This window comes from Dermochelys coriacea, chromosome 16, assembly GCF_009764565.3.
Source record: "Dermochelys coriacea isolate rDerCor1 chromosome 16, rDerCor1.pri.v4, whole genome shotgun sequence".
Lineage (NCBI taxonomy): Eukaryota > Metazoa > Chordata > Testudines > Dermochelyidae > Dermochelys > Dermochelys coriacea.
Genome location: NC_050083.1, coordinates 7,921,596 through 7,945,040, shown reverse-complemented (window position 1 = coordinate 7,945,040; position 23,445 = coordinate 7,921,596). Strand labels below are relative to the sequence as shown.

General features: G+C 50.9%; 1 protein-coding gene across 3 annotated transcripts in view; it reads right to left on the bottom strand.

The window, feature by feature from the left end:
- STXBP1 (syntaxin binding protein 1) overlaps positions 1-23,445 on the bottom strand; it is a 68,623-nt gene that overhangs the window by 16,986 nt on the left and 28,192 nt on the right. For 2 of the 3 annotated variants that reach the window (XM_038374865.2, XM_038374864.2), the window contains exons 2-15: positions 21,811-21,860; positions 21,119-21,200; positions 17,614-17,690; positions 15,776-15,854; positions 13,484-13,587; positions 10,175-10,323; positions 9,333-9,417; positions 8,139-8,269; positions 6,056-6,163; positions 4,893-4,953; positions 3,775-3,840; positions 2,703-2,783; positions 1,487-1,625; positions 155-264 (exon numbers count right to left, since the gene is read on the bottom strand). In XM_038374865.2, the coding sequence (XP_038230793.1) occupies positions 155-264; positions 1,487-1,625; positions 2,703-2,783; positions 3,775-3,840; positions 4,893-4,953; positions 6,056-6,163; positions 8,139-8,269; positions 9,333-9,417; positions 10,175-10,323; positions 13,484-13,587; positions 15,776-15,854; positions 17,614-17,690; positions 21,119-21,200; positions 21,811-21,860 (1,322 nt within the window). Of the gene's footprint in view, positions 1-154; positions 265-1,486; positions 1,626-2,702; positions 2,784-3,774; positions 3,841-4,892; positions 4,954-6,055; positions 6,164-8,138; positions 8,270-9,332; positions 9,418-10,174; positions 10,324-13,483; positions 13,588-15,775; positions 15,855-17,613; positions 17,691-21,118; positions 21,218-21,810; positions 21,861-22,379; positions 22,385-23,445 lie in introns of those variants that run through there. The other variant, XM_043498971.1, reaches the window with a different exon arrangement.

Genomic DNA, 23,445 nt, shown 5'->3' with positions numbered 1-23,445 from the left:
TTGAGAACCAGTGAGTCTGGCAATGCTGGAGGAACAATATGCTTATAGCTGGAGGTCTCTTGGCCAGTCAAGCAAGCCCAGGCGGGGCTGATGCCCAGTGTAGCACACAGGGACTCAGAAACTCTGGTTCTGTAGGGGGCGGTTGGGTGCTTACGTCTGTGATGATGGGCACCCCGAGGTGGGCCATGTTGGTGATTATCTCACTGTCCTCCGGTGGGATTTGAGCATGCTGGATCAGTTTGTTCAGGTTTTCCTCAGTGATCCCTAGGAATGCAAACAGGGAACAGCTTCTCAAACTGAAACTCTTCTCCTGGCCTGGGCTCAGAGCTCACCACCCATCAGTCATCAGTGGGGAGCCTCAATCATGAGGCTCTTCCCTCAAGACACGAAAGCTGCTGTTGCTCCAATCCTATCTTCCATCCCACTTTCCATCACTTCCTTCCCTCAGAGCTGCTCTCTTCCCTAAAGACATGCACTTCTGTGCATTGTTTCTGCATCTCCTACAACAGAGGTTCTCAACCTTTTCCTTTCTGAGGCCTCCACAACATGCTATAAAAACTCCATGGCTCACCTGTGCCACCATCACTGGCTTTCTGCATATAAAAGCCAAGGCCGGCATTAGGGGGTAGCAAGCAGGGCAATTGGCTAGGGCCCCAGGCCACAGGGGCTCCCGTGAAGCTACATCACTCAGGCTTCGCCTTCAGCCCCGGGGCGCAGGGATCAGGGCCCTGGGCTTCAGCCCCACATGGTGGGGCTTTGGCTTTCTCCCCGGGCCCCAGCGAGTGCTGGCCCTGCTTGGCGGCCCCCCCTGAAACCTGCTTGCGGCCTGCTCAGGCAGACCCAGACCCCCGGTTGAGAACCTACTGCATAGCGCCAGCTCAGGAAGCTAGGGGAGTCCTGGGTCAGTCCCAGCTGTGCCACTGAATTGCAAGGTGACTTTGTGAAAATCACTTTCCCTCACCATGCCTCAGTTTCCTCCATCTGTAAAAGGAGGAGGATGGTAACAGCCTCTTGGGAAGGCTGCATCGTGCTGGAACGGTTGCAAAGTGCTGAGAGGCCAGACAGTGAAGTGCTGATCAGTGTTGGAGAACTATTGTGAGAGGGAGCCCTATTGACGTGAGCAGGCTGAGTCACTAATCATCTGTGCGGTTGGTGGCTTGTGCACAGGCTAAATATTTCTGAGGATTGTGGGTGTAAATCCGTGTGCCCAGTGCATGATTTACCCATGCAGCAGAAGAGCGGGCAAGTAGCTCCAATTCCTTGTCTGACAGGGGTCTGAGCCCTTCACATCAGCCTGCAGTGGCCAGTTCTCCTGGATTCCATGCCTGAAGAGCTCTGTCCCCACTGCTTTCCTTCTGTTCCCTGCCCTGCATCTTCTCACCTTCCTCTAGGCTTTCCTCCCTCCCCTGCTCTTTCTCCATTTGCCTATGCACAGAGGAGCCCCTCTACCCATTCCCCAGCCCCCTCCACAGTTTCTCCCCCTTACCGTTCTTCAGGAAGATGTAGAGCAGGATGATGCGAATCTTGTCGTAGGTGCTGACGTTCGCATCCAGCAGGATTGGGACAATGGCCCTCATGGGGTCCTTGATCTTCTCCCCTTCGGCATCAGTGCCCATAGCCAGGTCCTGCAGAGAACGCACACGCTCGTTGTCTCTTACCCCGAAATCCTTCCCAGGGCCAGGCTGCAAGCCACCATGGGGAGCCTCTGGGCTAGCTTCAGAGGGGCATGTGGTCTCCGACTCCCTTAGGCCAACTGATACCCAGTTACCAGTGTGCAAGAAACAGAGCAGGGGTCTGAGCACCTCGTTGCCTAGATTAAAGGGAGAAGCTCAAGTGTGTTTTAGCCTTTCCTTGGGAAGGTCCCTGACCCTGATCTAGACGGTACAGGTGGATCACTAGGGCTGGAGGGAGCAAGCAGCCAGCTCTGCTTCTGCCACAGGAGGCTAAGCAAGTGGTGAGCGAGAGCTAAAACTCCACCCCAACCAACTGAGGCTGTGGCTCCTCCAAGGAGCATCGGCCCCAGGCTTGCCTGACAGAAGGGTTTGGACTGTGGCAGTCAGGCCACAAACCTGGGCTGGTGACAGATGAAAGCCCCCTACCCTTCTGGGTAGGTCATGGAGACAGGAACACACTGCCTAGAACAGGCCCCTTCTCTACAGCACCAGGGACTAGATCGGAGGATTTCTCCCATAGAGAGGAGAGGGTCCAGTGACCCTGCCCCTTTACTGGTTGTGGGGAGGGAAGAGACTAGCTTAAAGCTAGATGGAGGACCCATTTACACCTGCCTCTAGAGAGTCCTCCTTCCACCTGGGAAAGGTGTGAGGTGCAGCCAGGGAGATGCTGTGAAGGGGGAACAAATTGGGTCTAAATCAAGAACACTGTCTTGCCGTCAGGGGCCCCCATCAGCTTGGCAGTGCTGGACTCGCCCTCTCTAGGTACCGCCAGGTCTCGGCTCCTATGACTGAGCATCAAGCATGCCAAGACCAGGCAGCATGGCACTAAACCCAAGCTGAGGCCTGCCCCCCAAAAACAGGCCTGGGTGGTCTGGGGAGATGAGTGCCCTGGTGAAGGAGGGATTCTCTCCTGGGTGTGCAGGATCTTTGGGCTCTGAGGCTGCATTTGAGTTGGCAGGGACTGCATGAGGAGAAGAGCACGTGGTGCCAGAGGGAGTGTGGAGACAGAAGGACAGAGGAGACCAGGACCTGTTCAACGCGGCAGAGCTTATCCACAGTGCCTTGGTAGTGCTTCATGCAGTCCTCAGCCAGGTGCAGGTGAGTCGAGTACTAAGGAGACACAAGAGGTAGACACAAGCCTAGCCGTGGCAGCTGCAGTAGGTTCTCTAGAGCTTAAAACTGGCTCAGTGGACCAAAGCCTCTGCTGTTGAGAAACTGTACTGATTTACAGCTGTGGAGGAGCTGGCCCTGTATTGGAGTATGTGTGAATAGACTTCAAGAGCATACACCTGCCCTGCCACGCCCACCCCCAAGCCTATCCCAGGCACAAGGCACTGTGTGGAAAATGGGCTCTGCAAAAAATATCCATTTCCAGCTGTGACACTAGAGATGTCCTTGTAGATGTACGCTGTGCTGAACCCCCCCCCCCATGGCTGGAAAAACAAGTCTGGGATTTCAAGCTTCTCTCCAATATTTTGCTAAAGCAAAATCGGTGGTTCCTCTTCCTCCTTTTTCTCAGCCCCTCATCACCATTTTCCAGGAGAATGAACAACCTTGGACTAAAACAGGCTGTAGACTAAGACATGGATGGGAGACCTGGGTTTTGGAACCTGCTCCCCTGCTGACCTGCTGGGTGACCCTGGGCATGTCACTTTTCCTCTTGGCCAGTTTTCTGTTTCCTCCATTTAGATTTTAAGCTCCTTGGGGCCAGGACTGTCTCCTACTTCATATCTGTACAATTCCTCGCACAATGGGTCCTTGAACTCAGTGGAAAACTCTAACTCTACTGTAATAATAACGTAGAAAATTAGCAAGGTGGTTTCCAGCGACTGCCTTCCTCATGAGGATGATTCCCTGCCCAATCTCCTATGTAGGCCCTCTCTCCTCCTGCCCCACAACCAGCCACTTGGTCCTTATCAGAATTCTCTCTCTGGACCACCAGCTAGGGCTCCACTGATCACTCCTGGCCCACAGCCTTCCAGTCGAGAACTGCTGTCTTTGCCTAAGGAGGAAGGCCAGCGTTAGACATTTTGCATGGAAGGTTGCTCATGCCCAGATTCCTTTCCACTAGCAGCCACATGTTTTCCTAGTTCATTTTTACCTTGCTGAGTTCTTTCTGGTACTGGGGCATCTTCTTCAGCATCTGGGACAGGTCCCTCATCGTGGTCTGCAAGGAAAGGAGATGGCGTGACTTTCCCTGTTGTACCTTTGCCATCACAGGGAGGAAGGCCAGGGAAGAAGATGCCAATGGGAGCCTCACACCTCCTGCCTTGTAACTCTCTCTGGCAGTTGTTCAAATGCATGGCTCTCAGGGGCGGTTGTCAGGATGTCCCCAAGTCTCCTCCTGGGCTGGCTAACCTTATGAGCAGTAATAAGAGCTGTAGCTATGGAAATTAGAGACAGGGGATCCAGGAGGCGGGGGAACACCCTTCCCCCCCCCCCACCCGCCACAAATCCAAATGCAATCTTGCACAGTCAGCTGGGGGCAGGATTTTTTCTCCTTTCCCACAAGGTCTCATCAAGGCCAAGAGCTCAGCAGGGTGCAAAGAGGGACTGGATATTAATATGGCAAGCGAGCACCTCCAAAGGATATTGAAATAATATGTGATACAAACCTTCATGCTTCAGAGCCAAACTCTAACTACTGGGGGTCAGGAGGAAACTTCCCCATAACTGCCTATTGCTGGGCTTCTTGCATCTTCCCCTGAAGCAGCTGATGCTGGCCACTATCGGAGAGAAAATCCTGGACTAGATGGGCCTCAGATCTGATCCAATCTGGCATTCCCATGTCCCTAAGAGTCTGGTACTGTCCCCTGGCGGCTGCAGGATACTGGAATTGATGGAGCACTGATTGCATCCTGTAGGGCAAACCCTGTATTGCTAGAATGTGATGTTGATGACCTCAGAGGAGAAACACCTGCTCCCTTTCTCCCCTCTCACCCCACACAGCTGGAGCTCAGGACCATGCCTAGGGAGTTTATCAGCATTTGAGTCTCTCTAAATAACAGATGGACTGCTGCCCTCTCCCTCATTTCTAAAAGGGCCCAGGGATTTGAGGGCCCTTGGTGCCTTGTGGGACTGGGCTTCAAGCTTCCAAGCAGAACCTAGCCTCTCCTTTTGCCCCCTGCTCATTCCTTGTGAACGTCTCTAGCAGACCGCTCCAGTGCACGAGGGGGTCGGTTAACGGGAGTGCAGTTCCCACATGAGTCATGGCATCACCTTCTCGCCTGTGTTCATCCTCTTGCTGGAAGAAAATTCCTTTAGTGAGCGGGTGACCTCCCTGGAAAGAAGGGGGCACAATGATCAGCCATCTGCCAGTCCCTATGCACGCAGGCTCCTGCCCACCCTACCCCTTCCTCTGTCCCCTGCAATTTCACCCACTTCCTCTCTCTAGCCTTCCACAGCCTCCCTGTGTGTTACTGGGGCTTGCTCAAGGGGGTTGGACAGGATTGAAAGCAAGGGCCTAGGAATCCAAGCCCTGTCATAAGATGGGTCCATCTGCAGCGGTAAGTGAGACCCCAGATCAGCTTAACTTTAAGCATGTGGTCACGTCCATCCCCAGACAGCAAAGCCTACAGGCCCCTCAGCACACAGCAGGCAGCTGACTGCACCAGACACAAGCTTCCAGGAGGCAGAGATGCACCATATGAGTACAGAACCTTCCTCACCCTCACACATCACTTGCTGAGCTGGAGGAGGCAGTGGCTAGGCAGTGAAGAGGTGGCAAGGGGTCTGCAAGTTTGGAGTTTGCTGATAGGATGGGGGAAGGGAGAGGGCTGCAAAGTTCTGGGGGATCTGGGCACAGTATACAGTGTATACTTCACTGCTCCACAGGTACGGCCCTCCCTGTATGGTGGGGATGGCCAGTGATCACCGGAAGGGATCCGCACGCACACAGCGAAAGAGCAGGGTTGAGATGCACTGGCTGGGGAACAAGGGGGAAGTTTTGCCGTAAGTCTCAGAGCTGCTCTGGTCGGTGGTGCAGTAGGTGTAGCACTGGTGTGTGCCCTCCCTAGCACTGTGGCCCAAATCCTCCTGACATAGGACACCAGGCAAACGAGGCTGGTGGCTTTGCTCTTTGTCTCCGCTAGGGTGCATCCACGGGGTGGACAGACGTGCTAAAAACAGCAGTGTAGCCGGGTTGGCCTGGTTAGGTTAGACCAGGCTACAGAGGGGACCGCAGGTCTGGCCTGCGGGTCAGGCAGAGCTGTGCTAAAACACTCGCCCAGCACCTGCCTTCACTCCTCATCTTGCCCATGGAATTAATTCCACCCTTACTTAAGTGCAAGCATTAAGCAAGCTGCCTGACCCTGCGCGGGAGAAGGATGACTGACTGTCCCACCCGTTGTCACTGGGGCATGTGGAACAGGTCAAGCACTCACTGGGACACCTCTGCAATGTGCTTGTGGCGCAAGGTGATCCAGAGGTCGTCGTCCTCATCCAGGAGAACCTCTTTTACCCGGGCCTCTCCGATGCCACTTGTTTCATACCTGGAGAAAAGAGCAGGCGCATCACGGGGCAGGAAAACTGACAGTGCGGGGGGGGGGGGGGAACACGTGTCCCCTCCTGCTTCTGATGGAGATCCCCTCATCCCCTCTAGCACCTCCTCTCCAAGACCAGAAAGAGGAGAGATAAGACAGTGCATCTTTCACACGAGATGGATTCCCAGGGCCCAGTGGGGTGTCTTCAGTGGGCTGGTATCAGTGCATGCCACAGAACATGTACCAGTCCCGGGGAATGCTGTGCTCTCTCTCCAGGTGGGTACAGGACTCCCTTCCAGAATTTATTCAATGTAGGATTATCCTCAGGGCCATTATTTTCTGTTTGTTTGTTCAGCGCCTAATACATTGGGGTCCTGGCCCATGCCTGGAGATCCTAGTTGCTAGCACAGGACAAAGTAAAATAATAGGTGACAGGAGTTGGCTAATCAAGTCTAGAGCTGGTCTCGGATGGTCACAGAGAGCTCCGTCACTGCATTTATCTGCTTGCACTATGGAGCAGAATCAGAACTGGACCTCCTACGTCCCCGTGGAAAGGATTTCTGGATTCCCACTTCAGGCTGTTAGTGGTTTGGTTTAGAGAGGAATCGCTCCACCCTCAGAGGGGGGATGGGGAAAGGAAAGAGTGGGACGTTCACTTTCTTTATGGCTTTACAGTCTTCTCTCCAGCAACCTGACCCACTTCCCTGGCTCTTCCACACTTTACAAGGAGTAATAATAGTGACTAATATGCAACGGGTAAGATATAGCAAAACTTCTGCAAATTTCACCTCCCTCCACCAAAAAAAAAAAAATAAAAATCAATGGTCCTAGCAGTAGTGTGGCCTAGTACATGGAGCACCAGATAGAGGCTCAGGAGGCCTAGGTTTTATTCGGGGCTCTACCAGTGACTTCTAGCAAATTGTTTCACCTCTGTTCCTTCTCCTACTCTTTCTCGGTCTTGTCTACTTGTCTTAGACTGTAAACTCTTCAGGTCAGGAACACTCTCTCTCACTCTATTTGTACAGCACCTGATGCTCTGGGGGGCGGGGGGACCTGATCACAGTTGAAGTCTCTAAGAATTACCATAATACAAATAGTTACTACTAATAATAGAAGTTTGCAATGGAAAAGACCTAGTACATCTTCCCGCTGCTCGCTACTTCTCTAGATTTTTACACTCTGAAGTATGAATATGATGAGCCATTCGTTACTGTTAGTGTCTTTTTAAAATGACATGCCCCAATGTCTAGAAATGTCCCAGTGCTCTTTAAAAGGCTTTGCGCTCAGAATACATTGCACCTCTCAGCTGGAGGTCTTTGAGTGCTCTGCTGATGGCAATTATTTCACACAACCATCAGGTAAAACCAGTCGAAGCGGCTTAGGTTCAAGCCAAAATGTCCAGACACGACTTTGAACACTTTCAGTTTGGGTGACTTCTGGAGACAGAGCCTGTTTTACAGGGGCGCCAGACGCTTACAGTTCCAGGCCAAGCCAGTGAGTTCTTCAGGATTGTGGCAGGGTGCTAGTTGAGAAGCCCTTAATCAGCTCCTGCCACTCCAGCCCCAATCAAGAGGGATGGATTGGGGCTGGGTGAATAGCCCTGTGCCTGCCCGGTTACTGGCTGTATCTGCCAATCTTATTAGCCCAGAGCTATAAAGGCTGGGAGGAAGCCAGGGAAAAGGGGAAGAGAAAGGTCAGGCACAGAAGGAAGTGGGAGCCTCCTAGTCTGTTGCTGGCCAGGCCTGTTGTAGGCAAAGTAGCTATGAACCCTGAACATAGTTGGGAACTGGCGGTAGGAAACCGTGTGAGACTAAAGAGCACAGGTGTTGCATCAGACTGAAGTGTTCCTGAAGAGGGAGGCCGAATACCTAGGGGTGCAGTGTGAACCCCATTACAAGGATCCATCAGGCTGGGACCTGCCAGAGCTGTAGGGATTAAGGTGTATTGTATATTGCATCTCCTGGGCTGTTTCCACTGTACTCACTTGTAGACATCATTTTCAATGGGCAGCAGGTCGTAACTCATAGCCTGGAAAGTCAGTTCATGCAGCACAGGGGATGAGGGGTCAAAGCCACGGTCCAGAATGAGGAGCTGGGAGCGAGCTTTGTCTGGACCCTACCAACACAAAGAGCAAATCATTGTCACAGTGGATCCTCCATCAATTCGAATCACTAACGTGGAAATTAGAGGTCACTTGCTGAAATGTGCTCAGATTCAGCCATAGGTTATTGGACTGGGTGCAGGAACTGCCTGCTGAAGCTCTGCTCCAGAGCACAGAGGTTGGTCTAGATGATCTGAATGGTCCCTTCCAGCCTGATTCATTCATATATAAATTTTTCATGCACAAGCTAAAAGCAAAGCTACATATGTTCCACTGTGGAAGCAAATACTACTGTTCATCGTGGGTGTTTGCACCTGTTCTGAGCCAAATGTCCTGGTGTAGAGCAGGAGATGGTGCAATGGCCCTCCGCACCCTGCACCGCAAGCAGATATCTGTCAGTGGGACCGCAGTGTGCCAGGATGATGCTAAGGGAACCCCCCGGGAACCAGAGAGTTCTCTCCATGCTGCTGCTGTGAGAGCGCTATCCACAGAGGGCTCTAGGTGGAGCCTCTATGCACATGCACTGCAGTAGGTGATCTGAGGTCGTGTCTAGGCTGCATGTATTGACCAAGGTCTCGGATTTGATTGCATTGAAAGGGAGACTGGCTCCTCCTGTCAGCCAAGCCATACAGCCCATTAGAAGAACTTGAGAGGCTAGTGGATAAGGCCCCAGCCAAGGACATATAGGTTTTGGCTCTGCTGCTAACTTTTTGTGTGATGATGGGCTGGGCACTTCTACTCTGTGTCTGCTTCCCCTCCCACGCTTTGACTGTCATCTCTATTTAGACTGTAAGCACTTTGGGGCAGGGACTTGGTGCCTACGTTGTCTAGCACTCCGGGCCCCTGATCTTGGTTTGGGCTTTTAGATGCTGCCCTAATGCAAATGATTATGAATCATCTACGATTACAGTGGTCTTCCTTCTGCTTGTACCTGAAGCCTCTCGTCTTACTGAGACGTGGTAGGGTCTTGCCACTTTAGTAAGTACAGGCACACAGACCGGTCCAAAGGTAAAACAAGAGTTTCATGACTCCTGCTGCTCTAAGTGCTACGGCCAGCACCCTGCAGCCCGAACTCACCTCACCCATGGTCGGATCGTCCGCCTTGTAGGCATCCAGTTTGTCCTGGATGAGCTGGGCCAGCATGGCATTGTCTTTGTAATCTCTAGCCCAAGTGGGAGGGAAAGAAAGGGGTAAAGTCATTTCATTCCTTATGCGCCTTCCAGCCTACAATGACTGTTTATATTAGGGAGCTTGGCACAAAACAAAAAAAACCGACCCCAGCCACCTAGAAGCTGCTGAAATGGTCTGATTTAAGATATCTAAGTCCAAGAATTGCAGAGCTCAGGGCCCATGTGAGAGAAGTAAGACAGGAGAATGGCTGTGTGGACCATAGTTCTCATGATCCTCATGGAGCCGGCCTCTATGTAAAACCCTGGGAGGGCACATGGGAAGGTGGGGCTGGATGGGGCTCTGACCAGCCCATGAAGCATACGTGGCTTTAGCAGACTTCTTCCACTCTCCCCACCTCTCCTTGGAGATGTCTTCCTGGCACCTTCCCTGCCCCACTGCTGGACCATAGTCTCAGCTGTTGGGGGCGCTGCGCTCCCCTTCTTACGTGTCTGAGGCGGAGAAAGTGCGGTTGTGCTTGCGTGGGGAATAGTACACCAGGAAGGATTTTGAGCAGGGAACAGATGGAAACTGCCACTAAGGAAATTGAAGTGAAGAAGGACTCGGACAGGAGGAGAAAGGGACGATGGCCCGCAACTCTGATAATTCTTTAATCTACTCCGGAGAAGCAGCCAATGACAGGGAGTAATTCCAGTCCTGTCCCATTGGGGAGGTGTAGGGTGGGGATCTCAATGAATAGATACTTTGAGGAGAAGTATCCAGTTCAGCCCACCCTGTGGGCACAGCCTTACCCTCTGTAGCGGACAGCTGGATATTCCTTCAGGGTGGCGCACAGGGTGGCAATCTGTTCTGCCAGGCGTTCCAGCATTGGGTTCTTCAACTGGGTCTTGTGGGGACTGTAGAAGCTTTGGAAAGAGTCGGCAGAATCCAAGGAGTAAACCTGGAGGGGATGAGAATGGCAGAGGTTGAGCTTAAATGTGAATGCAACACTAGCAGCACCCAAGGAATGGCTTAGAGAAGACAGGGGGCCGGTGTCATTATCCCCATCTTGCAGATTGGGGAAACTGAGTCACAGGAAGATGAGGAGATTTTCCCAAGCAGGCCATGGACAGACATGGGGCACAGCCGGGGACAGACCCCAGGTCGCCTGAGTCCCCGTTGACTGCTCTACCCACTAGGCAACACAGCCTCCCAGCTACAGTCATGCTGCTTTTAATTCTTGTCTGACTCAAGGCATTGTCCAGCAGTTTGCAACACACGACCCGTTACTGGTTCACATCTGTAGGGAAACATAACAGCCAGAGCACTCTCAGCACAGCCTGGGGCACAAGCACCAGCTTTCCTGTGAGGGGGGGCTATTGGCAGGGACGCTGTAGCTCACCTCTACACACCCTGAAAAGCATGGGCGGGTTTTCAGCTTCCCCCAGAGCCAGGCAGAAGGCAGCTTGTTTGAGTTGCGTGGTCCAAACCTGTTTCCCCACACCTCATCCCTCCCCAGTGGCCCCTCTCCGTTGAGTCGAATGCCTGAGTGACTCGGTGGCTCGTTACGCTCGCGTGACAAAGTCCCCTTCAAACGTCTTTGGCGACTGGGCTAAAATTAGGCCTTGGTGCAAACACAAGCAGGCTGGAGACGTGTACTGGCCGAGGCAACGCATCACAGGTACACATGTACCGGGCTTGGGGGAGGTGGGGGGCAGGCGCATGACACTGATGTGTGCTCCCTGCTGGATGACTTCTGGAATGATGCTGGCTTATTGCCGGGAGGGGGTCTGTTCGCCTCGTCTCCAAGACACAATGAAGGGGTGCAGGGAAGGGGACCCTATCTGGGCCCAGCACTGTAAAGATTTGTTGTTGTGCTGATGCCAGCTCATTTTCCTTCTGACATGGCACTGCCACTGCCAGCCATGTCCATGCATGTTACAAGTCTCCCTCTGCCCAGTCCACTGAGGGTAGGTTACCATGCCAGCTCAGGAACTTTAGCAGCTCATGCTTTTGGCTCTAGAGGGCCGCGGTTCAATCCCCCGGTGTGTCGGCCAAGGTAGCAGCCATCACAGCAGCATCTCCAGGGCTTCATCAAAACCAAAGTCGTCACCTAATGCCAACGTACCCCCGTGAGGGTGCTGCAGCTGCTGATGATACTCAAAACAGCCACCGCAGGGTCCGGCCAGCAAAGAGGGATAGAGCAGGGGGTGAGGACCGACACAGATGAAGAGATAACTGCCACTCTCAGATGAGCCTCCTGTTTAACTAGACACAGGGGGCTGGATGGAAAAGAGCCAGCCCGGTTCACATGAATTCCCTGACAGCAGTCACGCTACCCTGGGCCAGCTCAGAGCCATAGCAAGGCAGCTGCCTGGGTCCCCTGCAATATGCTGCTCACGCCAGAGAAGAGCCTACCAATTGCAACAATATAGCACCACAGTACTGGGGCCCCAGAACACAGGGCTCGGACACCCAAAGCCGAGCGAGAACGTCCAGGTCTGGGTCCAGGTTTCAAACCTCCCCAAGGCTGTTTGGATCCAGGGGTTGGCCTGAGCCTGTTATAAAGAGAGGGGCTGTTTGCAACTGGCAGATCTGGGTTTGCATGTGGTTTTCACACACCCCCAGAGCTTGGGGATGCTTGGCCCTACGGTTATGGCTCAGGCCCATCTCTAAAGACAGCTGAAATCCTAATGATAGATCCTCAGTAAATCTCACTGCAGCACCTCACCTACGACCATTATTATTACCTATAGCACAGTGCTGCCCAGAGACCCCCACTGAGATTGGGGCCCCATTGTGCTAGGTGCTGCACAGACACGGAGTGAGGAATTTTCCCTCCTGCTTACGCCCCTTTTATGCTGCTGCAAGGGTAACAGGACCATAAAAGCCCTGGTTCGAGCTGAGGGAGAATTTCCCTACTGCAGAAACTGAGTCAGACAGCCACAAGGTCCCGTCCAAAATCTCTGGCCGAAGGGGGTATGCTGGGGGCCCGGTGGGATGCTAGAGGGGATGGGGCTGTGGTGGATGCTGTGATTCAGTGCTTACCTGGGGTTTGCTACATTTCAGCTCAGAATCAAGAGAATACAAAGGTGGCTTAATGTCACGTCAGCTCCGTTCCCCAGACTGCCAGTTACATGCTGGGCCTCTCAGTGGAATAGCACACAATCCTACCCAGGAAGAGACACATCCCTGCCTCCAAGAACTTACACTCCAGATAGAAAAGGCAGGGGAAACAGGTGTGAAGGCTTGCCCGAGGTCACACAGCCGGTCACTGGTAGGACTGGGAATCAGGTCTCTAGTCTCTGGATTCCTGTCCCCAAGACCGTGCTGTCTCTCTCCCCAGCATCAACCTCTCAGTGTAAACACCCACTCCTGCTCCGGCAGGACCCCCAAGCTGGCAGTGAGAGCAGGCAGAGCAGGAGATGGGAAGCACAATCTGACCCTTTCCCTGCAGCAGGAGAAGCCTGTTTGTAGCTAGCTCGTAGAGGAGGGGAAACCAAATCATTGCTGCTCCAAGGGGGCCAGTACCACTAAGGCTGTCCCTGCCAACAACCCCATGATACGAAGATGCCAAATTCTAGTGTCAGCTGCTGGCAAAGGTTTATTCTCCGGGGGCACATTTGGTTTGACCAGCTAGGCAAATCCCTGCAACCGTTGGGATTTAAAGAGTTAATGGCTCTGAAGGTTGATTGCCATCTGTTCCTAGTCACATGGGCCGCCCCCCACAGGGCAAGGGCCTGCTCCCCAGCAGATGGCACAAATTTCATCCTTCCTGTGCCCTGGACTCATTGGCCCATCCCTGGTGGTACCCAAGGAGCCAGCCAATGACAGGTGATAGCATGGGGCCGGGGGTGGAGCACAGGGTTAATACACAACCGGGGATCAGACCTGAGAAATAATCAAAGGAGACAGGGCTGAGAATGCAGTGCAGGAGGTAAAGAACCAGCCCTGGAAAAAGGGGGTTAATAATTTAATCTCTCATTTCAGGCTGTTCCATAAACTCTCCTCCTGCAGGGAACATGAGGCTTTTTCCTTTCCAACCCTCCCATGCTATTCGGGGTCTCCTAGAGAAGGTGTGCTAGGCTGATCTCTGCTCTTTTACCCCGCCCCGGACTCACCTGGGACTCGTAGGGAAGGAAGGCTATGTTGATTTCTGTCAGGGTCTTGATGACTTTGGCCGCACGAGATTTCACCAGTTCGTTAAACAGGGCATCGGGGCAGGCTGGGAAGAGAAGGAGAACCAGAACATTCAGCAGCGGTTTTAAATCCTTGGGTGCCTCATGCCCAAAGGCCAAAAGAAAGGTCAAAACCACCCACACAAGTATCAAATCCATCCTGAGAAAGACCCTGATAAATGCAGAGAGGGGTGGATGGCCTCATTCTAGTGCCCATAAAACACTCTTTAGGCTGGTGCTTATTGTCCCAAGGACCAGCAATACAACTGTTTCCTTGGGGACCCCCAGACCAGTGAGGAACCAAGCTCATGCTCAGCGGGCGCTGCTTCTCTAGCACTTTCCACCCCAGGATCACAAAGCACTTTATGCACATTGTTAGTGAATTCGGCCTCCCTGTGAAGTGCAAAGATGCCATGGCAAAGAGAATGGCCAAGAGATCAGTAGCATTAGCCCTGTATTGCAGATAAGCAAATAGGCTCTGAGAGGTGTCGTGATTTGCCCATCATTGCACAGCAAGAGCTGGAGAGGGACTGCTGATCTCCTGCCTCTTTGGTCTGTACTTGTGCTGCTAGGCTATTGTTCTCCCAGTAGAGCCTGGAAGCCCCAGTCGAGATCAGGGCCCTGTTGTGGTAGGTGCAGTACAAACACAGAGTGAGCGACAGCCCCTTCTTCAAAGAACTTGCAATCCAAACAGACAACAGACTGGAGGGGCAGCAAATCTCTGCCAGCTAGGGGCTGCACCCTTCCTCGGGGCCCTGTCAATTATCAAGCTGGCCCTGAGGAACAGAACTTCTCAGAACTAAGCTAAACCACAGGGCCTGCCTTGATAGACCCCAGAGAAGGGAAAGAGGATGAGAGGAGAGATGGGAAAGCAGTTATTTGAAGAGGAGAGGGGAAGTGAAACATCCTTCTCTGGATCCTTAGAATGACCTGTTGGGAGGAGGAATTCCCATTATTTAAGGAATCAATGCTCTCTCTTAGGTTAATACCAGCAGCAAATAAAAGAAATGATCCAAACTCCACTGAAGCAATGGGAATCTTTCCATTGACTTCAGTGGGCTTTGGATCAGGCCTGAAGTGCTGATGCCTTGGGAGGTTGTTCTGGGGAGCAGGTGGCTGGGTATACTGCAGGGGGCAGAGGAAGTCTTTTCAACTTTTCCTACCCATTCCAAAGTCACTCACCAAACCAACAGAGCACCCTGGTTTGAGACCATTTTACCTAATGCTGTTTGCTCAGTTTGAAATTTCCCAGCTACGAAATTATTCACTGGGTGATAATCTCACATGGTCTTCAAAGTCTCCTTTGTAAACCTGTCTCCTGTTCCCTGCATTAGCTCCAACCTGGGTTCTCTTTGCCTCTGGGGACAACTTCTGCAGCGATCCACTCACCCATGCCCCCCGCCAGCTTCTCTTCTGAAACTGTGCAAAAAAATGACATCCCCGGTCAGAGTAATGGTACTGACATCAGGGGGGGCTGCTCCAGATCTACATCAGTATAACAGAGCAGAATATGACCCACAGTGTTTCGTGCAAAAATGCAGCAGTGCCATTAAGCATGTGGGACATGAGGCACCATTCTGTTACACCAGTTTTACACAAATGTGACTCCAGTGAAGTCAAGGGAGTCCCACTAATGTAGTTGTGGGGTAACAGACAGAGAATCAGGCTCTTGGAACTTAAATTATCACTGGTGTAACTCCACTGACTTCAGTAGAGTTATATATCTGGAGTACATTTAGCCCCTGGTACACTGAACAGCTAGAAGAGGGCTCTTGGAAGAAATATCCCCTTCCAGCAACCCCTGCCCTGAGAGGGGATAAGAGCAAGGAGATGAATATGGGAGAAGGCTGAACATAGGAAAGATTTCCTAACAATAAGGCCTAATTAGAGAGTGCAATTGTTTCCTGCGGGAACTGGTGAAAGCTCCATTGCATGAGTCATTTAGCTTAGACTAGTCACAGTATTTGCACATATATGAGAGAGAAAAATCTTGTGCTGGATGAGGGGTGAGTTAGATTCATGTACAGAGCTTTTCCCAGCTTTGATTTCTAGGATTTCTTCGAGGCATTTTACAAATCTCAGGCAAAGGTTGCTGCAAATCTCCTACATGCAAATCTTGCTTGTTTCCTGCCAGGATCTTGCATCTCCTTTGCATTATGGAAGTAACAGTGTGGTAGGAGCCCAGACTACAAGACATCAGAGATGCAGGGAGAGGGATGGAGGCAGCGTACTTACAGTCAGTGAAGAAGACATGGGCAGCCCTGTACTTGGCAGTTGGGGGATCCTTGAAGTCACTGATGAGTGAATGGACAGACTACAGGAAAAAAAGAAGAAAAAAAAGCCCACGTGAGGCTGGACACCACAAATCAGGATTAGCATCATTAGACACTTAACCCAGATGGTGCATTGGCTGGTCTCAATAATCACAATGCATGCCATGCTAGGGAATCATCAGCTAGCTCTGACCCATTAGCTTAGGAGACAGATATTTACACCATCTCAATTGTAAATTTCAGTCCAATGCATTCAGGAGCTGAAGTGCCAAGGAACTTTGGGGCAGCGTTAAAATAAAGGATCTAGGTTGAGATTAATTCATTCTGATGGCAGTTGTATGGCTAAATCCCCTGGCTGGCTTTGAAAATCTCCACCCCAGACCTTGCCACTTTACAGACACAAGGGGAGGGGAGGAGTGGTTCTCACTAGTAGGCATCTGAGAGGAAGCTCACACGGCTCGACACCCTGGCTGGGCACTGCTGTGATAAATTGCGCACTGCTGAAGTCCAACAGCACTGCTGTTAGAAAACTCACGGTGCTCAGTTTCCGGCTGGGCACTGCTCGAAGTCTAACTGGCCTGGGTTGCCCCCTGCTATGTGCAAGCTCCCATGACTGGAGTCCTACCAGTGCAGTCCTACCTTACTCTGCTGCACTGCTATTACTGAAGCAAACAGCATCGTAAGTTTCAAATAAAGGATTTAACATTTATGTGTGTAATAAGATACAGAAATTGGATTAGAAGGACAATTGGTGTGATAGGATTGGGAATTTCCATGTGCACAGACAGGATTCTGCTGGGATAAAGCTCAGGACTCTGGTGTTCCAGCTGACATGGGCAAGGCACAGCTGAGTGGTTCACCCACCTACCATGAGCAGAGCTCTTTTACCATAGGACATGCTTGTAATTTTGCTAGTTGTCTCTTATTAGTGAAAAATATATTCATGTACGACAATGTGATAGCTCAGTGGTTTGAGCATTGGCCTGCTAAACCCAGGGTTGGGAGTTCAATCCTTGAGGGGGCCATTTAGGGATATGGGGCAAAAATTGGGGATTGGTCCTGCTTTGAGCAGGGGGTTGGGCTAGATGATCTCTTGAGGTCCCTTCCAGGCCTGTGATATTCTATTCTAATATTAGCCAGAAAGGCTTCAGATCCTCCCCCAAATGACGTTAAACTGACCCACAGCAACTCACTTGGTACAGCATGATTTTGATTATAAGATGATCATTAGAGCTGGATGGGAAAATGCAGATGGAATCATTTCCCACCCCAATTAAAACGCTTCACCAAATCATGTTGATTTCATCACATTTTCAGTTTTGAAGAAAAACTATGGGGAAAAAATTCCAAAAATGTTGAATCGTCCCATTTTGACATTTTCAGAATGAAATATTTCGGGTTTTCATTATGGAACCACTTTTTGGTTTGAGGGTTGTTTTTTTTTAGTTTGTATTGTACTACATGAGTTTGTTGAAATGAAATGTTTCCATCAATCCAAAACCACTTTTTTTTTCAGAATTTTCTTTCGCGGAGCATTGTGATATTTTGGGGCTTTGTTCCAAATTGGAATGAAAAAAACCAAAAAAAACAAAAAAATCCTGAAATCTTTTGTGAAAGCAAATGTCCTTCCTCTGCACAGCTCTAAGGATCATTGCTGATACCTGTAAGTGCCTTATAGGGCACTGCCATCCATTCTTGTCCTGGCACTGACAAATACCCCATTTGGCACAGATGCTACAACCAAACATGATTAGCTTTCACCAGACACTGGTACAAGACACTCTCATGCTGGAGTTTCACCTTATCAGATGGGGTAATGAGGTACACGGCCTCCAAAGTTGGGAGCGGCTCTCGGCGCTTGTTGATGTCTTCCACAACTGCACAAGAAACACAATCAACGCACAGGGGATTGGTACAGCAGGTGACAGGAGATAGGCTGCCTATTTTCATTGTACATAGCTAGATATTGTGTATAGATCTATACCGTTGTGACCTGGAGTCTCTTATCTAATAATTGGCTTTTGGTCATATCTAACCAACATGGCAAGTCCCAATGACAGAAGAGCTGTGATTCCACCAACCTTCCAACACCCAAATAACAAAGGTTCCCAGCCATTAGCTTGCTCCTACGGCGCCCCCAAGGGGAGGATCAAAGGGACAGTAAACTCCAGAGGCGATGGTGCTTATTGCTCCATTCTGCAAGACAGCCACTCCTCTTAAAGCACAACTGTTGAATGCAGGATGTACAGGAACCACTCAGAGCATCACAGCTGGGATACTGTAGGGTTTGGGACCTGTCCTGGAGAACCCTTTTATTTTAAGGGTTGCTTTTTTTGTGATAGCTCTTTCCATCCTTTAAAATGTATTTATTACTATTGCCCTTGAATCTTAATGCTTGTGAAAGATGCTCTGGAGAATGGAATCTTCCGTTCATGCACAAGACTGTGCCAGAGGCAGATGTACCAGCTTCCCCCAAGGAACCTCATCCTTATCCAGGGAAGATCAACTGGTTGTGTTGATTGGCCTGCACTTTGTTTGTGTATGTGGTACAGGGCTTCCAGCTGTTCAAGATGATTCTTCTTGAAGTTGTGGCCAACCACTCTTACAGTGTGGCACCATGCATTGGGGTTTGTCACCAGCTGCTCGAAGTTCAAGTAAGAAATGTTCCTCTTGTGCAAATTTTGTTTAGAGTATCTTTGAAGTGTTTCATCTGACCTCCACAAAATGCATAATGTTGCCAGATCTTAATTCAAAATATAGAATTTGTTTTGATAGATGGGTCCCAGACATGCAGATTACATGACCAGTTCATCTCAGTAGGGTGCAAATCAGATGAGCCTCGATATTGCCCAAACCAGACTTACATGTTGGACACCTGGCCTGGCCTCTTGATGTCCAGCAATTGTCACAGGTGTCACAAATGGAAACTGTCAAGCTATTTAATGTGCTGTAGATAACAGGTCCATGTTTCACACGGGAATATGTTTTAAGTGGACGAGCAGTTGTGCATTAATTCACACACTCTCAATCAGCAAGACCGTTTCTGGTGGCACGGTAAAGTTCTATATCTGGCTACCTGTCCCCTGAGCCACATGGTCCATTGCAAAACAACCTCTTCCATAGACCCTCCTGCATTGCTGAGCTGCAGAAGTTCCTTTTCCCATGTGAGCTACCCCAATCCTTCCAGCCCCCTGCGATTAAATGACCCTCAGCACTGGCAGAAGCCCAAGGGAAATCAGGATCTGGATCTGGGGACTATTTAGCGATGAAATCCAATTTTTTTGTATTAAAAATAAAATCATGAGGCAGGAAATAGTACCAGCCCAAACCTCCGAAGAACCACTGAAGCTTCAGGGCCTGGTGCCGTTTGAACAAATGTTGGACCACAACCTGCTGTTCTTGGGGGTAGAACCTAGGCTATTGTAGGTTGTCATAGCTCCATTGACTTCAATAGAACTGTGGCAATTTATGCCAGCTGAGGATTTACAAGGACCGATATATATTGCAGCTGGCAACTGCTACCTGGTTCCAATTCTCCTCCCACTCATGCTGGTGTAAATCTGGAGTTGCATGCTGATGGAGCTAGTGTGGTGCAAGAGGAGAATCAGGCCCTGTAAGTGAAGGTAGGACAAGCAGTAATGGGCTTAATCTGCAGCAAGAGAGATTTAGGTTAGATATTAGGAAAACCTTTCTAACGATAATGATAGTTATGCTCAGGAACAGGCTTCCAAAGGAGGTTGTAGAATCCCCACCATTGGAGGGTTTTAAGAACAGGCTGGACAAACACCTGTCAGGGATGGTCTAGGTTTACTGGGTCCTGCCTTAGCACAGGAGGCCGGACTAGATGACTTCTCAAGGTCCCTTCCAACCCTACATTTCTATGACTCTGTCAAGATCAAAACAAGCCATGGTCAGACGTCACAACATATCAGAAAGAATCTGCTTGAAAGACTTTTGCAGCCACCCAAAAAACCTAACTCCCCAATCTGGAGCTTCCCACCCCACATCCCAGGAACTCTGGTGGATCTATCAGTATACCTTGAAGGTCATAACTTACTTCGTCCTTTCTTGGACAAAATTTCCATTAGCCTCAATGGGCCCAGTAAGGACTATTGGATTTGGCCTTTCATTATTATCAATTATTATTTCCATTGCCCTCCCGCCTAGAAGCCTCTGCTAGAGGTCAGAGCCTCTTTGCGCTAGGCACTGTACATGCACAGAATGAAGGGGCAGTCTCTGCACCAACTGGCTTACAATCTGTGCTGTTCAGAACGTACTGACCCTTCTCTGGTCGCTATTCTGGGGGCATTCCCATGACAGGATCTTTGTTTTACTGGGAGTCCCCCTTGCTTCTACAGCTTCTTGCCATCACCCGCACTCTGAAGTTCTGGTTCTGCTTTCACTTGCCCTGGTGTAAAGTAGGAGCAACCCAGGCTGAAGTCAGTGGAGTTACCCCTGGTGTAAACTTGCTGGGAGAGGAAAATCAGGCCCCAGATCCAATGTTAGTCACGTTGCAATAGGGCTGTGTGTTGGGGCAAATGCCATAAAAAACAGCATCCTTTGGTCAAACGCCAGTCAATTGAATGGCTCCATTTCTGTATTTTACATTTTTTTCTGCTGGCTTTTTAAATTCCACTGAGAGCTATTTACTGGGCTGAAATACAATGATGTCAGGCTATGTGTGGTATTTCCAGCAACCAGGGACTGAAATACCACCAAGAGTCAAGCTCCTCGTGCTATCCCAGCCGGGTGAGTCATTCAGGGAAGTGTGTGAAAAATCTCACCACAAACATTGAGATTTTGACATACAACCGAATGGGTTACCACGGAATACTGCAGCTCCCTGTGGGAATGATGGCAATATTGCCATACAAATATCCTTAGTAACAATAGCTCAGTGGAAGAGAGACTCACAGTCCATTTGCCTCCTGGGTTTAAGGGGTCACACTGGCACAGTCAGCCCAGTGTATCTATTCAGGGGCATAGTGGCCATCTGGGGAAGAAATGAAGCTCAAAACTCACTAGCTGTATGGGAACATTTTCAGTGTGACTGGGGCTAAGAGAGAGACGTTAGGTCCTGGTGAGGCCCAGTGGCAAAGCCCTGTCCGGGAGAGACGGACAGATTGAAGTACTGCAGCTGATTCAGAATAAAATGGGAGCAATGGATGGAGTGAGACAAGCTGTCATGGGAAGATGCTGGTCTCCCAACTCCTCCTGATCACCTGCCTCCCAGTGCCAGCCAACTTTGGTGGTGAAGCTGGAATCTAAGGAGCAAAAAGGGAGTGTCAGGGGGCATGGGACTCACTTGTTATCCCCTCTGTCATGATGTCGGTCATTTTACAGCAGGAAGAGAGCATGCGCATGCTGAGCTGATCCACCACCAGCACCTGGAGCGGGAGAGAGACTGAGTGAGCAGGAACACAGCGATTGAGCCATGGAGGGATCAGGCGTTAGGATGCACCTGGTGTAATTTGGCGCTTCGGACAGTAAAGTGACCCTGACTGAGCCTGGCATAGAGAAGGGGCCCACACGCAGGCCTCTGCCATGCCGCTCTGCCAGTGCATCTCAGTGCCGCCATGCAGCTTCCCCTAGAGCTCTAACCACCAGCTCTGGGTTGCCACAGACCTCTGCCAATGGCCCACTGCCATGCCCTGCAGCACCCTCTGCTAGTCCTGCCCTTTGTTTGGCAAATGGGGCAGGAGAGGGGTCATTCTTTTCCTCAGCCATTTTCTTTTGGACTCCCCATCCTCATCTGTCAAACTGACTGCAGCGCAGCCCCCTGGCCAGTACTGAAAGGAGGGATGCACAGAGCCGGAGCAGAATCCCCAGCAGGGCTGGTGCTATACGTTACTCATCATGTTTGGCAATTTTAGCATCCCTCCAGCGTGCCACATTGCCCTGCACTGGGCCAGCAACTCCCAGGCTGCTTCAAAGCGCACCCCTTCCTCCATATTGCTGCCTGCTCCCTTCCACCTCTCTCTGTAGTCCCCCACTCACCTTCCACTCGCCCTTCTTCTTCACCTTCCTGATGACGTCATGCATGATCTCTGCAAAAGGAACAGAAAAGGTGGATGTTAGTTCACACCAGCTTTCCGAGGGTCCTGGGCTCTGGCCCCGTTACTCCCCTAGCTTCATCCTCCTTGGCTGCAACAGCGCCAGGTTGGTCTGCACTGTGATTACTGATCAATACTCTGCTTGCATGCAGGGAATAATAACAATAATACCCAGCTTTTTCATCTACAGATCTCAAAGCACTTCACAGAAGAGGTCAGTACCATTATCCCCAATTTGCAGGTGGGGAAACTGAGGCATGGACGTGGACTTGCCCAAGGTCATCCAGTGGGCTAGTATCAGAGTTGGGAATAGAACCCAGGTCTCCTGAGTCCTACTCCAGTGTTCTAGTCAGTGGCTGATACTGCCTCTAAAGTGCTCCCCACCCAGAGGTGGTGTCTAAGGGGAAGGCATTTGCTTGTCAGTGGGTGGGTCTGTATGAATGACAAGCGGAAGGGCTGGAAGACGGGGTGAATTCCCTACTGGAGACTTTCTTACACCATCTGAGCTACCACCACTTCTGAACCAGGCTGTGACCTCTAACTGCTGGGCCTGGGTCAGTCACAAGGGTAAGAGATGGCGCTCGGCAATTCCAGGGGCAGCTTGTATCGGGGCCGTTCGCACACTCTGGGCATCTGCATCCATCCTGCCCAAGGGACCGATGAGTAGCCCTTTCCTGGGGATAGCGCTAGTGTCATTTATTCTGAAACTGTGGGAACACAAAGATGCTGCTGAGGGACATGCCTAGTCAGCAGGACAAGCAGCCTGACCGAGACAGCAGGAGAGAGAGGAAAGGGATAGGGGACTATTGTAATAGAGAGACACCACTGTCCCCCCCCACCACCACCCCATTCAAAGAGCAGCTTTGCAGTCTCAGGTAGAGCTGGGCAGAGAAAGATCATCCCATTTCATGGAGGATTTTGATATTGCAAAATCGGGTTTGGTTCTGATTTGGACCGAAACAAAAAAGTTTGAAATTCTCCCATAAAGGAAATGGAGCCCTGGAACTGTGGGTGCTGGAGGAGCCCAGCTCCAAGGTAGTCCACTAAGCTGCAGAGCCCTGTTCTCCCTGACTTTGACCGGATGGGCCGCACCCAGAGCCAGGGAACATGGAAGCCCCGACTGCCTTGGAGCTGTGCACATTGGAGCTTGGGAATTGGGATTTGCTGAGCTGCCAGCTCCCTGGCCTGCCAGATGGGCTGCTGAGGAGCCAGGCAGGTAACCTGGCAGGAAACCAGGCAGCGTCCAATGGAAACCTCCCTGGCAGGCTGGGCTCCATCAGAACTGCATCGAAATCAAACCATCTCCAGGACACATTTCGATTCTGACAAATCAGCAAATTCATCCCCCCTTCCAGAAAAAGTGTCTTGTCTGAATCTTTCTGACCAGCTGTAGTCTGAGGCAGCAAGAGGGGAGTGTCCATTCCATTAGCGTGGGGGCTGAACGGGGAAAGGCTGGAGCAGGGTAGCTGTGGGGATTTGATCTGTGAGAATGGATGGGTTGTGCTTCATGCCCAGAAGTTCACTGTGAGCTTTGGATCGGGTCCTTCTTCAAACACTTGAAAGGCTGCCATAAAAACAA